This window comes from Macrotis lagotis, chromosome 1, assembly GCF_037893015.1.
Source record: "Macrotis lagotis isolate mMagLag1 chromosome 1, bilby.v1.9.chrom.fasta, whole genome shotgun sequence".
Classification (NCBI taxonomy): domain Eukaryota; kingdom Metazoa; phylum Chordata; class Mammalia; order Peramelemorphia; family Peramelidae; genus Macrotis; species Macrotis lagotis.
In genome coordinates, this window is record NC_133658.1 from 877732790 (window position 1) to 877747209 (window position 14420).

The 14420-nt window shown below is 38.0% G+C and overlaps 1 protein-coding gene across 2 annotated transcripts in view; it reads right to left on the reverse strand.

Annotated features, from left to right (window-relative positions):
• Nucleotides 1-4674: 4674 nt before the first annotated feature.
• The window catches only part of TMEM51 (transmembrane protein 51), an 82691-nt gene continuing 72945 nt past the window's right edge, over nucleotides 4675-14420 (reverse strand). For both annotated transcript variants that reach the window (XM_074218382.1, XM_074218383.1), the window contains exon 4: nucleotides 4675-14188. In XM_074218382.1, coding sequence (XP_074074483.1) covers nucleotides 13786-14188 — 403 coding nt within the window. In that variant the 3' untranslated portion in view covers nucleotides 4675-13785. The remainder of the gene's footprint in view (nucleotides 14189-14420) is intronic.

Below are 14420 nucleotides of genomic sequence, written 5' to 3' on the forward strand. Positions count from 1 at the left end.
CTAAAAAGTACCTATTCACAGGTCTTTGACCATTTGTCAATTGGAGAATGGTTCTTCTAATTATAAATTTTTATCACTTCCCTATCTTAGAAATAAGACCTTTAGCAGGGAAGTATACTACAAAGATCCCTCTCCTATTTACCTTTTCTCTTCTAGCAGCATTAGTTTTATTTGTGCACTTTTAAATTTTATATTATCACAACTACCCATTTCATCTTCTGTGATCCTGTCTTTCCATATCTGTAAATTTGAAACACAATTTCTTCCTTGCTTCTTTATAATATATAATATATAACATAATATAACATATAATAATTATAATATAAAATTATATATATTATAAAGTCACACTTTATGTCTAAGTCATTTACCCATTTGCACCCTATATTAGTATGTGGTGTAAGCTACTTGTATATCTGATTTCTGCAGATTGCTTTCCAGTTTTCCGAGAATTTTTTGTTGAGTAGTGAGTTCTTACTCAGCTAGCTAGAATCTTTCAGTTTATCAGATATTATGCTATCATGTTCATTGGTTTCTGAATGCTATGTATTCAGTCTATTCTATTGGTCAGTCTCTCCATTTCCTAATCAGAATGAAATCGTTTTGATGATTTCAGCTTTGTAGTTACAGCTTGAGATTTGGTAGCCCTTAGGTTCCCTTTCCTTATCACTTTTTAAAATTCTTTCTCTTAAGATTCTTGATCTTCTATTCTTCCAGATGAATTTTGTTATTTTTTCTAGCTCTACAGTTCCAAGCTTTGATAATTTGATTGAGATGGTCCTGAATAAGTAAATTCAGGTGGTACTCTCATTTTTATTATATTAGTTCAATTATGTCATGCACAATCAATATTTCTCTACTCATTTGTATCTGCCTTTATTTATGAAGAGTTTTTTGTAGTTGTATCCATATGGTTCCTAGGTGTCTTATTGGGTAGATTATCAATTTTTTTATATTTTATAGCTACTATAAATAGAATTTCTCTTTCTTTCTTTTCCTGTTGGGTTTTGTTGGTAAATACAGAAATGCTAATGTTTACGTGGGTTTATTTTAATAGCCTGGCTCTTTGATGAACCAATGTTCTTTCCAAGGAAACATTTCATTAGCATAAATACTTCAAACATTTTCTTCTCTCACATGGTCCCTAAGATAGCCCTTTTCTCTTTTGCCAAGAAGTTTTTCTTGGTTCTTTCAGAGTTCTGTATAAGAGAACTCCCCCCTCCCCTTTTCCTTTCCTTTTTTTTCAGCAGAGATTTTTTGACTTTAATAAGGACTGATTCCTTTTGGAAATTTGAAATGCAAAGATCACTACTCTTTGAGCTGGGTCTGAATTTTGTTTTCCACCATGACCATAAATCCTTCAATGTATGAAATATTATGGAAAGATCCAGGATTTAGGAGACCAGAGTTCTGTTTTATCCATCTATAAAATGATCAGATTGGACTAGATCACTAGGGTCTCTTCCAACTCATATTGGAGTTAAATTTCAAGGTCTTTTCCAATTCTAACATTTGTTTTAATATATGATGCTAGCTGTTTGCATAGCAACCCTTCATCCACTGGAAAAAAAGGATAGGCAGATAGAGGTAGCTTTAGTGACTGATGAATATTCATGAACCCAGTCTCCCAGTACAAAGGAATTCTATTCACTACTCTGATCATGTTTATTTGACCTACTCATAATTGGTATATTAATAATAACCATAGCTAGCATCTATGTAGCTTTTTAAGACTTACTGGTAAATACAGATGTGCTGTATTCTCATATCAACCTGAGATGGAGGTACTTTCATTAATCCTATTTTGCAAATGTGAAAATAGAAACAGACAGAGATGAGGTGATTTATTCAGGGTCATACACTGGGTAAGCTTCTAAGGCTGGATTTGAACTCAGATTTTATAGACTCAACATCCAGCATTCCATCTACTATGCTACCTGGTGGCCTAGGTAATACCAAGAGTGTTTGCTCCATCTCACTATCTTAGTATAAAACTGCACAGCCCCTAACATCTATGAACTCCAGGGAGTAGGGAGGTGATATCGGATCCATATATAGTTGTAGTCTTGGGAGGTGAGTTCTTCCTAGGCTAGGCAAAAATGGGGGACCCAACAGGCTATAGGGAAGTTGTTATACAGATCTCTTTGTCTCTAATTAAGGCAGTTAGGGAGCACCATGTGCACCCACTCTGGGCCTGAAGGCAGGAAGAGTTGAGTTCAAATATGGCCTCAGACACTAACTGTGTGACCCTGAGCAAGTCACTTCATCCTGTTTTCCTCAGTTTCCTCATCTGTAAAATGAGCTGGAAAAGAAAATGACAAATCAATCCAGTACTCTTGCCAAGAAAACAAAGAGGTGGACATGATTGAAAAATGACTCAACAATGGTTCTATTGGACTTGCTCTTTTTGGTCCTCGAGGTTATGACAAAGGTGGAAGGTGAAAACTAGGTTTTGATCTTTACATTCTCGGGCCTTGTATAATTCCTAGAATAACTCTGTAAATGTTTGCTAATTTATAGACTGATTAAAAGCAATATGTTGGTATTAGGGATTAGGAATATTAGTCCTTTGCTCATTCCATCAGTGCAACAATCAGGGACAATTTTGGGGTTTCTGCAATGGAAAACACCATCTGTATCCAGAGAAAGAATTGTGGACTTTGAACAAAGACCAAAGACTATTATCTTCAATTTAGAAAAAACCCGTTATTATTTTATTACGTAATTTTGCTATATCTTATACTTTATTTTTCTTCCTTAAGGATATGATTTCCCTCTCATCACATTCAACTGAGATCAGTGTAAAGATGAAAACAATGTAAAGACTAACACATTGCCTTCTGTGGGGGGATGGGGGGATGGAAACAAGAATGGGGAAAAATTGTAAAACAAAATAAATAAAACCTTTCTTTAAAAAAAAAGGAATATTAGTCCTAATATAGGACAGTTACAGAGTTGACAATGAAGAGTCTGGCATGACTGAAAAATGTCTTACCAACAACAACATATAAAAGTGGTACTTAGAGGTATTAAGGGTATTAAGTGGCTGAAATGAGGAGGGAGGATAGGGGGGCAGCCTCTTTAAAGACCTAGAAATAGGAGAAGGAATATTTTGGGGGATATGGTAAGTGGGTCAGTTTGTCTGAAATAGAAAGTGAATGAGTATGAATAATGAACAAACAGTCAGGAAGATGGGCTAGAGCCAGACTGTGAAGGGCTCTATATGAAGAACCAAGAAGTTTTATTTTGTCCTTATAGTAGGAATCGATGAAAGCTTTTTGGGGCAGGAGAGTGGCACATCCATTACTTTAGCAATATCAGTTCAGCAGCTCCATAGAGGATAGATTGGAAAAGGGAGAGACTGGAAGTAGGAAGACCAATTAGGAAGATGTTGCATTGGTCCAGCTAAGAGATGAGAGGGCATGAGCTAGGGTGGTGACTGTGTGCATATTGTGAGAGCCAGATGACAAACACAGTTTTGTCTAGGCGGAATGGGCTTGTTAGCACTTTTAGTGTAACAATAAACTCCTGGATTGATTCACACAAGGGTACTTTCACCTGCTGCCATTTATTAGGCTTGTGGTCCAATTGATTTTCCACTTCCAGTTAAAAAACCCAGGATTAGCTTTATCCCTTCTCACCTTTCCAATTATGCAGTAGAATGAGTTTGGCCCATTGTAAACCATATACTTGTAAACCATAATCAGTTCTCAGTGATTTCTATCAGTCAGGGAAACATTGGCAAGGTAACTTTAATATGTACATAATTTATCCTGGTGTTGGGTCTGGGTGGGGGCAGTCCTTCCAAACAAGCAACCTCCTGGTGGCCAGCCAGCTCAGTGTCATGGGGCCAATAGAACTATCACCAAGTATTTGAAGAGCTGTCCTATGGAATTCAATTTAATCTCATCTAACAAACATGTGTTAAGCAGCTAATGTGGGTGAGGCACTGTTCTAGACTCTGGGGCAAAATCAAAAATAGCCCATACCTTCCATTGAAAGGTGGCTCCGTTGTGTCCTAGAGAACATAACAAAGGTGAAAATGGTAGAGAGGTAGATTTAGAGTCAATGTCATGGGGGAGGGGGGAATGAGGGGGAAGATTCCATCAAATTCATAATAAGGACTAGAGTGATGTCAGAGCAGAAATAAACAGATGGGTCTTGTAGTAGATAGAACATTGGGTCTAGAGTTGGGAATAAGAAACAAAACCAAATAAATGATGATGATGATAATTAATATTTATTTAGCACCTATTATATCTGATACTGTTAAGACAAGTTCAAATCCAGCCTCACCTACTAGCTGTGTGACCTTGAGCAAGTTTCCTCATCTGCAAAATGGGGGAAGTAATAGTACCCACCTTGCAGGTTGTTGTGATGATCAAAAAAGATAATAATTGAATCTGGCACACTGTAGATGCTAAATAGGTGTTAGCTAGAATGTGAACTGCTTGAGGGCAGGAACCCTATTTATATGTCCTAGCAAACAATAGGTGCTTAATAAATGCTTGTTAACTGATTACAACTTAAGAACAGAAATCAGCTATAGATTCCAATTGGTAAGTCCTCTCCTGCTCCCAGCCACCCCACTCCACCATTTTGCAGATAAGGAAGCTGAGGAAGGGAAATTAAATAACTTGTCTATGACTATATATACATAATTGGATAAGTGTATTTGAACCTGACTCCAAATTCAATGCCCCATCAACCACTATGTCATGAAATGAATTTTCTATACCAGAAAGTCCTTTCTGAAAGGACTTGAACAAAAAAATGGGAGTGACGTTCTACAGTGTAATATCAAAACCAGAATTCAAAGCTGTGTCTGCTCAGAGAACCAATTAAAAAGCCCTCAAGTCAACATTTCTTGAGTAGGCCCAGACCGGGGGATTTTACTGGGAAATACAAACAAGGAATATACAGTTCCTGCCCACAAGTTGCTTCTAGTCTAGCTGGGGCAAGAAAGAAACCATTTAAATCTTCAACTGTGTAATTAGCTTCAGAAGTCAATTCAATCCAACTCCAGGTGTTCAATTCAATAAAATAAGTCTTTATTGAGGGCCTACTATGTGCCAGACCCTGACCTAGGTTCCAAAGATCAGACAAAAACAATACAGTTCTTGCTACATATACACAGATAAGAAAATACAGAATACATACAAAATCATTTTGAGAGGTGAATTGGTGGTGGTCAGGAATCGGGCAAGTTATCTTTTAGGAGAAGACACCGGATTTGAGTTTCTCCTAGGTGATGAGGAAGAAAAATATTCTAAGTATGGCAGATGTTCAATTTGTCTTGAATGTGTTAGGATACTCTGGATTCATGGCCAGACCCTAAAAATTTTATCTGCCAAACAGATGATTATATATTTTGTTTTAGAGATAATAGAGTCACTGAAACTTCTGTTTAGATGCCAGATAGAGCAGGTGGCCATGACTGCAGCAGGTGGCCAGGACTCGCAAGATGAATATTTAGATTAAGGGAAAGAGGAAGGCAGTTCTGAGGGGACAGAGTTCAGCATGAACCAAGGCCAGGAAGTGGGAATATTTGTGTTCCAGGAGGGTGGAGAAATGAGGTTCAGTATAGGGTTGGGTCAGATCAAACAATCCTTCTTAGAAATGCTTCCCTTTCCTGGTTTACTTTCTGGTTATTACCATGCTGTTATGTTTTTCATTTTATCTACTCAATATTCTCCTCTAAGGGAATGGTGATTCAGGATCACCCCAATTCAAAGCTGGGGAAAGTGAAGCACCTAGAATAGTCTCATAGGTTTAAAACTCAATAAGTAGCTAAAGTTAAGAAAGATCCTGAAACCACAGGAGTGGACAATGGGAAACAGAAGGCACTTTTGAATGAGTAGAGCTAAAAGACCTAGAGTCCTTTTATATCATAAAATAGAAATCTTAGATATACCCACTTTACAGATGAGGAAACGGAGACCCACAATGTTGAAGTGATTTGCTCAAGGTCAAACAGCCAAGGTAGAAGCACTCCTTTTTAAAATATAGTTCCTTATTATTATTCTTTAAGAAATGATGAGCAGGCAGATTTCAGAAAAAGCTGATACTGAGCGAAGTGAGCAGAAGGCGGAAAACATTGCATACTTTAATAGTCACATTGTGTGATCACCTATGATTGACATAGCTCTTTTCAACAATTCAATGAACAAAGATAATTCTAAAAGACTTGTGATGGAAAATGCCATCTACATCCAGAGGAAAAACTATGGAGTCTGAATGCAGACCAAAGCATACTATTTTCACTTATTAAAATTTTTTTTGTTTTTTCTTTCTTGTGGTTTTCTCCTTTTGTTCTGATTCTTTTCACAGCATGACTACATGAATATATGGGAAACATGATTGCATTTGTATAATCTATATCAGGTTACTTGCTATCTTAAGTTGGGGGGGGAGGGAAAGGCGGGAGGGGGAAAAACTATTCCAAAATGAATGTTAAAAATTATCTTTACATATAATTGGAATTTTTTTTTTTAAGTTTTTGCAAGGCAGTGGGGTGAAGTGGCTTGCCCAAGGCCTCACAGCTGGGTAATTATTAAGTATCTGATGTCAAAGTTGAACTCAGGGTCAGTGCTTTATCCACTGCACCACCTAGCTGCCCCAGAAAATTTTTTTAAAAATAGGCTCCTTCAACTGGTCTTACTCACCAGGAATACCTCTATCTAGGACTATCTTTGCTTTTCCAATTCTATTTTAAACCTAATTATTAGATTCCAGGTCAATGCAGATGAAAACTCAGCTCGACACTGAAAGGAATTGTATTGAATCATTTAGTTTCACTAGAAAATTCCTTTTCCCATGTGACTTAAACGCCAATTTGCCCAAGGTCATATTTTTGCATCCTGGTGTTTTTTAAAGTACAGCTGGGAGGGGCGGCTAGGTGGCTTAGTGGATAAAGTGCCAGCCCTGGAGTCAGGAGTACCTGGGTTCAAATCCAGCCTCAGACACTTAATTAATTACCCAGCTGTGTGGCCTTAGGCAAGCCACTTAACCCTGTTTGCCTTGCAAAAACCTAAAAAATAAATAAATAAAATAAAATACAGCTGGCAAGGGGGGGAGTAAAGCTAGGTCTCTCTGATGCCCCACCTTGTTTAGGTTTTTTTTTTTTTTAGGGAAATTCTTGAAGCCACCTGGAATGGTGCCCATAGAAACACCCATCCTAGAACCTCTGATTCCTCCAGTCATATCACTTGGGAAAAACTATTTGTTCTTTATTTATGAGATGTCATTATAGGACCTTTCCAGAGGTCAAGAAACTTGTGCCTGCATTGCAATCCTTGCTCAGTTACTTGTGACCTATATGGCTACATCATTTTCCCTTTCTGGGTCTCAGTTTCTTCATCTTATTGATGAGGAAAACTAAAGCAGGGGGCATGATTTCAGAGCTGGGGATCAATGGTAGGTCTCTGTTTCCTAAGGATTTCCTTATTTAGGAGAAGAGAGATTTTTCTTGAATTGTAATTTACCTACTCCTCTGTCTTTATGAGAACTAATCAGAAAATACAAAAAGGCTTTAGGCTTGGCGTCAGGACTCAGGAGCTCTGGTTTCAAATCCTATTTCTGAATATGTGGCACTGGACGAGTCACTTCTTTCTAAACCTTCATTTCTTCATCTATGAAAAGGAGTTAACACAATAATAATTATGCTGTGAAAAGAATCAGAACAAAAGGAGAAAACCACAAGAAAGAAAAAACAAAAAAAATCTCACAGGTCCTTTGAGGAAGTCTTTGTAAAACTTAAATACTAAAGAAAAAGAAATTGCTATAATTATTCCACAGTCACCAAAGAAAATTAATTTCACTTAGAGGAAAATGAAGAAGCACATGGTAAGTGTGAACAGATTAGTATATCTAAGAACAGAATCACAGAGGGATCTTGGAGGCCATCAAATCTTAGCTCTTAATTTTACAAATTGGGAAACTGAGGCACCAAGAAGTAAATGATTTATCCAAAGTCAAACAGTTAATAAATGGCAGACTTGACATCACAGTATGATCAAATTACAGATAGATTAGAAATAAAATATCAAGAAGGTGCATGATAGGAAGAGAAGATGGGCTAATCATGCGGTGAGGGATGACAGCTAGACAGTTGCTCCATTGGTGTCCCTGGAAATGGTGAGAGGGTTGGAGGAAGGTCTTCCACAGGTTGAGTTGGACTCCTGAAGCAAGTCTACAGAACATGGCAGACAAGGAAAATCACAGAAGGGGAAAATGGAAAATGACTTTTGTGGAAGCCTGTGATAAATATAATTATCCAGAAAATGGGAAGAATGCAACCTGATTTTTTGGAAGGACCTTCTGAAGTGGTGAGATTGCAGCTCCCTAAGAGAAGACTTGACCATTTTTATGAAAACATTGAGATTTCATGGGCCCTGCACTGAGGAAGGTTCCACTATCAGAGTTGGAAGGGGTCTGAGAAATCCAGTGTAACCTCATTTTATAAGTAAGGCTCTGAGAGGTGATTTATTTAAGGTCACAAAGCCTGTAGAAACAGGGAGAAGATCTCATCCACCCTCTATCTGACACACTTTCCCCCACACAAGGTAGATTCTCAGGTTGCCCCTTACCCATTTTGTTTGGTCTTTGTCCTTTTACCCATGGAAGTAATCATTGACTTAACTGTTCAGATAGAAGGGGAATTCCATAAGTGGGAACAGACACCAAGGAGATATAAGGTAGAAAGGTCCCTACATAGAGCAAATTATTCATAGCAAGTGGGACAGGTGGTACAGAGGATAGAGACTGGCCTGGGACTCAATTCAAATGCAGCCTCAGATTCTAGCTGTATGCCCCTGGATAAATCACTTTACCTCAATTACTTTATTTTTTTTATTTTTATTTTTTAGGTTTTTGCAAGGCAAATGGGGTTAAGTGGCTTACCCAAGGCCACACAGCTAGGTAATTATTTAGTGTCTGAGACCGGATTTGAACCCAGGTACTCCTGACTCCAGGGCCGGTGCTTTATCCACTACACCACCTAGCCGCCCGCCTTACCTCAATTACTTTAAAAAAAAAACTCTGTGGAAGCAAAACATTGGAAATGAAGTCTATTGATTTGGGAAGATGGCTGAATAAGTATAGAACATTCCTGTATCATAAGAAGTATGAATGAATTCAGAGAAACATGGGAAGGTTGCTTGAACTGATGCAGAAGTTCAGTAGAACTAAGGTGAAACAATGAGATGAAAAACAAAAAAATCCCACAGTACTCAAAGATAAAATGCAGAAAACTTAAGTAAAACATGAACTGCCATGACCAATCTGGTCCAGAGGATCAGATGATGAAACAACTCTATCTTCTTAGGAGTGGGGGACAGTACGTGAAGAATGTTGCATACCTCATCTGTGGGTTGGTAGATTTTGTATAACTTTTTCATTGAAGTAACAGAAGGTTCACATTGGGGGTGGGGCGAAGAGGTGGGCAGTGCATAAAAAAAATAATTATGATGTAAAAGAAAAAAGTATTAAAAAAAGTTTCTATCCTTATGGCTGAGATCTCAGTGACTGCTCTATTTAATCAAAACTCTTGCCAGCAGGGAGCTTTGCTAATTCAGCTTCTGACTTCCCTGACTGAGTCTTATATGCCAAGAAACTGTCTGGAGATCTCTCCATTTTTCTCACTTGTTCTAGTCAAAGAATTCTATTAACCCCAGGCATTTTTCTGGATCACTCTAATTGCTTTCATAAGCTCCCAAGTTAGCTTTCCACTTTCCTCTTTTATTATGATTTACTAGATTATGAAAACTCACTCACAGACCATAAATGCTACCAGGGAAAGGGTTATAAAGACCTTAGCTTGGGTTATAGGCTCAAGGAATTACAATAACAATAACAATAATAAATTACTATCATCCATACTATGCTTTAAAGTTTACAAAGGGATTTAACAAATATTATTTCACTTTATTTTTGAAATACCTTGGGAGGTAAGAGCTATTAGCATTCCTGTTTTTAAAATGATCCATGTTGGAAAGGTAGTGGGATGATTTGGACAGTAATACATTATTGTTGGAGTTATGAACTAATGCAGCCATTCTGGAGAGCAATATGGAGCTATACCCAAAGAGCAATAAAACTGATCATACTCTTTGACCCAGCAATACCAACACTAAATCTATATTCAGAAGAAATCATAAAAGGGGGGAAAACCCCACATGTTCAAAAATATTTATAGCTGCTCTCTTTGTAATGGCAAACAATTGGAAATTGAGAGGATGCCCATCAAATGGGGAACAGTTGAACAAATTAAGGTATATGAATGTTATGGAGTACTAACTATTGTTCTATAAGAAACCATGAATGGTTGGACTTAGAGAAAGATGGAAAGAATTACATGAACTGATGCTGAGTGAAGGGAACAGAACCAAGAGAACATTGTACACATTAACAACAACATTGCAGGTTGGCCAACTATGATGGATGCAGCTCTTCTCAGCAGTTCAGAGATCTAGGACACCCCCAGGAGATCTGTTATGGATGATGTTATCCACAGCCAGAGAGGGGGAAACACCCCAAAACTACAGAATCTGATTGGATACTATGTTCAATATTTTAAAGCTTCTCTTATGTTTTTCCTTCCTATCCCATGGCTTTCTTTCTTTTTCCTGGGTCCAAATCCTCATACACAAGATGACTAATATGTAAACATGTTAAATACAAATATGCTTGTACAACCCTTACCAGACAACTCACCACTGAGGGAAGAGGGGTGAGAAGGAAGGGTGGCAGAAAATTGTATAACTTATAAATATGCAAGTGAATGAATGTTGAAAAACTTTTATAACATGTAATTGGAAAAATAAAATAAAATATCAAACATTTTTTTAAAAAGCATTCCCATTTTTATAGATGAGGAAATTGAGGCAAACAGATTAAGCAACCAGTGTCACACAAATAGTATTTGAAGCCAAATCTGAATTCAGGTCTTCCTAACTCCAGATTGAGCATTCTAACTACTGCTCCATCTAATCGCCTCTGTATCTTATAAAGGAAACTTACAGTTAAAGAAAGTGAAGCCTAGAGAGAGGTTCAGTGATTTGCCTGGGATCAGAGCTAGTAAAAGTCAGAGGGCAAGATTTGAACCCAGTTCTTTCTGACAAGAAGCATAAGTCTGGATAAGTTCACCATACCACATGGCCAGGGATTCAGTACTTCCTAGTTGTGTGATCTTATACCAAGTCTCAATTTCTTTACCTATGAAATGAGGACAATGAGTCCTAAATGTACTACCTACTTTATAGAGTTGTGCTTTGTAAATCTTAAAAATCTTAGAAAAATATGAGTTCTTAGTATTACTAAGAAAGGCAATGAGGGGCAGTGGAAAGTACCCTGGTGATGGTTTCAAATCAGGCTTTCAAAATTACCAATTTTATGACTAGAAGCAAGACCTCTGAGTCTGTAGAATGGGGAAGATACTTGTATCACCAAACTTTTTGAGGGAGGATACTTTATAAACTGTGGCTTGGTATAGAAAATTAAGATAGCTGTTATTCTTTTTTTTTTTTCATTTTCTAAGATAGTGGGAGGTTGGTCCCAGGTCTTAATTATTTTTGTGTTATGGGTTCCTTTGTCAGTCTCATGAAATCCATGATCCCCTTCTCAGAATAAGGTTTTAAATTTACAAAATAAAATACATAAGACTCCAGAGGAAACATTCTAACTATAGATATTTTTTAAAGTTCACTAACCCCAGGCTCCCTAGGGCCATTAGCCAACTCAGCCAATATTGTCCAAAGTCCCCTGCAGCAATAATGCTCTATTTTCTCTCTTTTTAGGAAATAGATTCTCATGATTGCCCCATGCACCAATGTTAATCGCACTCGGCTCACACTCAGACTTTTTAGGTTTCTGGAACTAGTTGTTCTCTAAAAATGGGATCATAAACACTTATAAGAATTAATGCTGACTGAAGGAAAACTTTGTATACAGTCATAGCAATATTGTGCAATGAGCAACTATGACAGGCTTTAGCTCTCCTCAGCAGTATAATGATCAAAGACAATTCTGAAGAACCCATGATGGAAAATGCCATCCGCATCCAGAGAAAGAACTCTATCTTTCCATAGAATTGGACAAACTAATTAATTAAAGAGTTAAGAATGGAATCCTAGGATCTTAAAATTGGAGATCAGAAAGAGATGTTGGCTCATTTAAATTTTATAAAATAAATGTTTTATTAAAGTATTATTAAAAGCTTTGAAGAGAAGCAGATACTTATGTAGCCTCAGAGTCAGGAAAACCATGGTTCAAGTCATATATACTAGCCGTGTGACCCTAGGAGAACTCTCTAATTACCCCTGGCAACTCTCTAAGGATTCAAGTTGTATAGAACAACACTTGAGATAATATTTATAAAGTGTTTGGTTATAGTACCTGGCAGACAGTTGGTACTTAATAATTGCTTACTGACTGGCTGGTAGAGTCAGTCAACAAATATTTATTAATGGCATACTAGTAACAAGCACTGGAAATTCTCAGCCCCATAGATCCAGCCCTTATCCCTTTCATCTCACACTTAGAGAGGAAATCTAGTAAAATGCTTAAGAGTTGAACTCAGAGTCACAAAGACCTGGGTTCAAGTCTCATCTTTGATACACATTAAATCTGTGATTCTGGTCAAGTAAAATCCTCTCAGTGTCTTCAGGCAACCCTAGGACTATGAGATACAACGAAGGGGCCCACTTGAACTAGTGGGGGGGGGGGGTTGTGGGTTCTTCCTTGGAAGATCTCTACCCTGATAAAATCATAGGTCTGGTTAAAAAAAATGAAAATTAACATTAACCATTTAATACAATCCCTTCATTTTCCAGAAGAGGAAAAGGAGCCCCAGGTAGTAAGGGACAGAGCAATGATTCAAATTCAGGACCTCTTGAGTCCCAACCAATGTCCTTTCCTCTATACTACAAGGTCTATAAAAGTTCACAGTTTAGGACACAGGTATACTACATAAAAAATGATTTTTTATTTGAAAAAAAAAAACCTCAGTTGCACAATTTTTAGAAGAAACCTTTTTAAACAGCATACATCTTCTATACACTTTTGGTAATGATATATTTTCCCTCAGTGGTACAAGAGAGAGGAGAACAGCACCTGTCCAGTATGGGAAACCTGGCAGACCTTTGACCCTCAAAGAATTGAGAGCTTCATTGACTTTGTAAGATCAACCACTGGGTTCCAGGCCCCCGGAACCATTTTTGTGTTGCTGCTCGGTCAACTTGGTGACAAAATAATCTCTTGCATGGTCCTGCTAATGTTTAAATAGTTTGTGAAGGCAGAGAAGAGACATTTTCTTTTTCTTGCTGAAACAAACTAACAAAAAGCAAACCCACAATTCTACTGGGAAAAGGAAAATATTCACAAACACTCAAAGGCCAAAAAAAATTTACAATTTTTCCTTTCCCACGTGGAAAGAGGAGTGATTCTTGCTAATAGCTCAGGACTGAGAAGGGATGCCACTGGAGAAAGACAATAGATGCTCTTAAATTAAAATGAGAAGTAGAGATGTCTAAGATGTATCTTTTCAATCTCTCTGCTATGGAAGTTTGCATCAGATGTCAATCTGCTTAATGTCAATCTTGATCACCCTCCTTGACTTCTGCCCTGCCTTCCCACCAAAGTTAATATGATACACACACACACACACACACACACACACACACACACACACACGGGCTCATCAGTTTTAAAACTCTATGCCATTCCAGTTCATTTGGAGTCTCATGGCAAAAAGAGCCCGGATCAGTTCTGCCCCAGGTCACTGGGAACTCAGTTGGGCTGCCGGGTATCAGGTACTGCTTTCTCTTGGACTTCATCATACTGTGGGGGAGGAGTCAAAGGTTCTATCGTGGGAGGAGGCAGGTTCCCTTCTGGCAGGTTAATTCGAAAATCCTTCAAGTGAAGCTTTTCTGACTTAATCCTTCGGACTTTCAGGGGCTTCAGGCGTTTTGCCAGTCTCGAGTTCTGTCGATCTGGTGGGTGGGTCTCGGGGTCAGCCTGGGCTGTGGTGGGTGTTGTCTCATCTAGCCCTGTCAAGGACTCATAGGAGGGGAGACTCATGGTCATTCCGGGGTTTTGGTCCAGTTCTCTCACCTCTGAGTAGTTGGTGTTCATCACTTCCTCATAGCTGGGGACATAATATCTTGAGTGGTTCTCCTCTTCCTCTTCTTGGCTGTAAAATATTAAATAAAAGACATACCGTTAGCCTGGACCATCGAGGTCAACAAAGTCATGAAGGTGACAAAGATTAGCATTGGACTCTTGATATATTAAGGGAACAGAAGGGAAGAACAATGGGTCCAATGAAAATTCTACAAGTAAAATGGTGTATTAAGAACTTTTCACTCCCCCTCCGCAAAATACCAAGCCTGCAGCTTTGAAAGGTAGCTTCCTTAAAGGTTTAT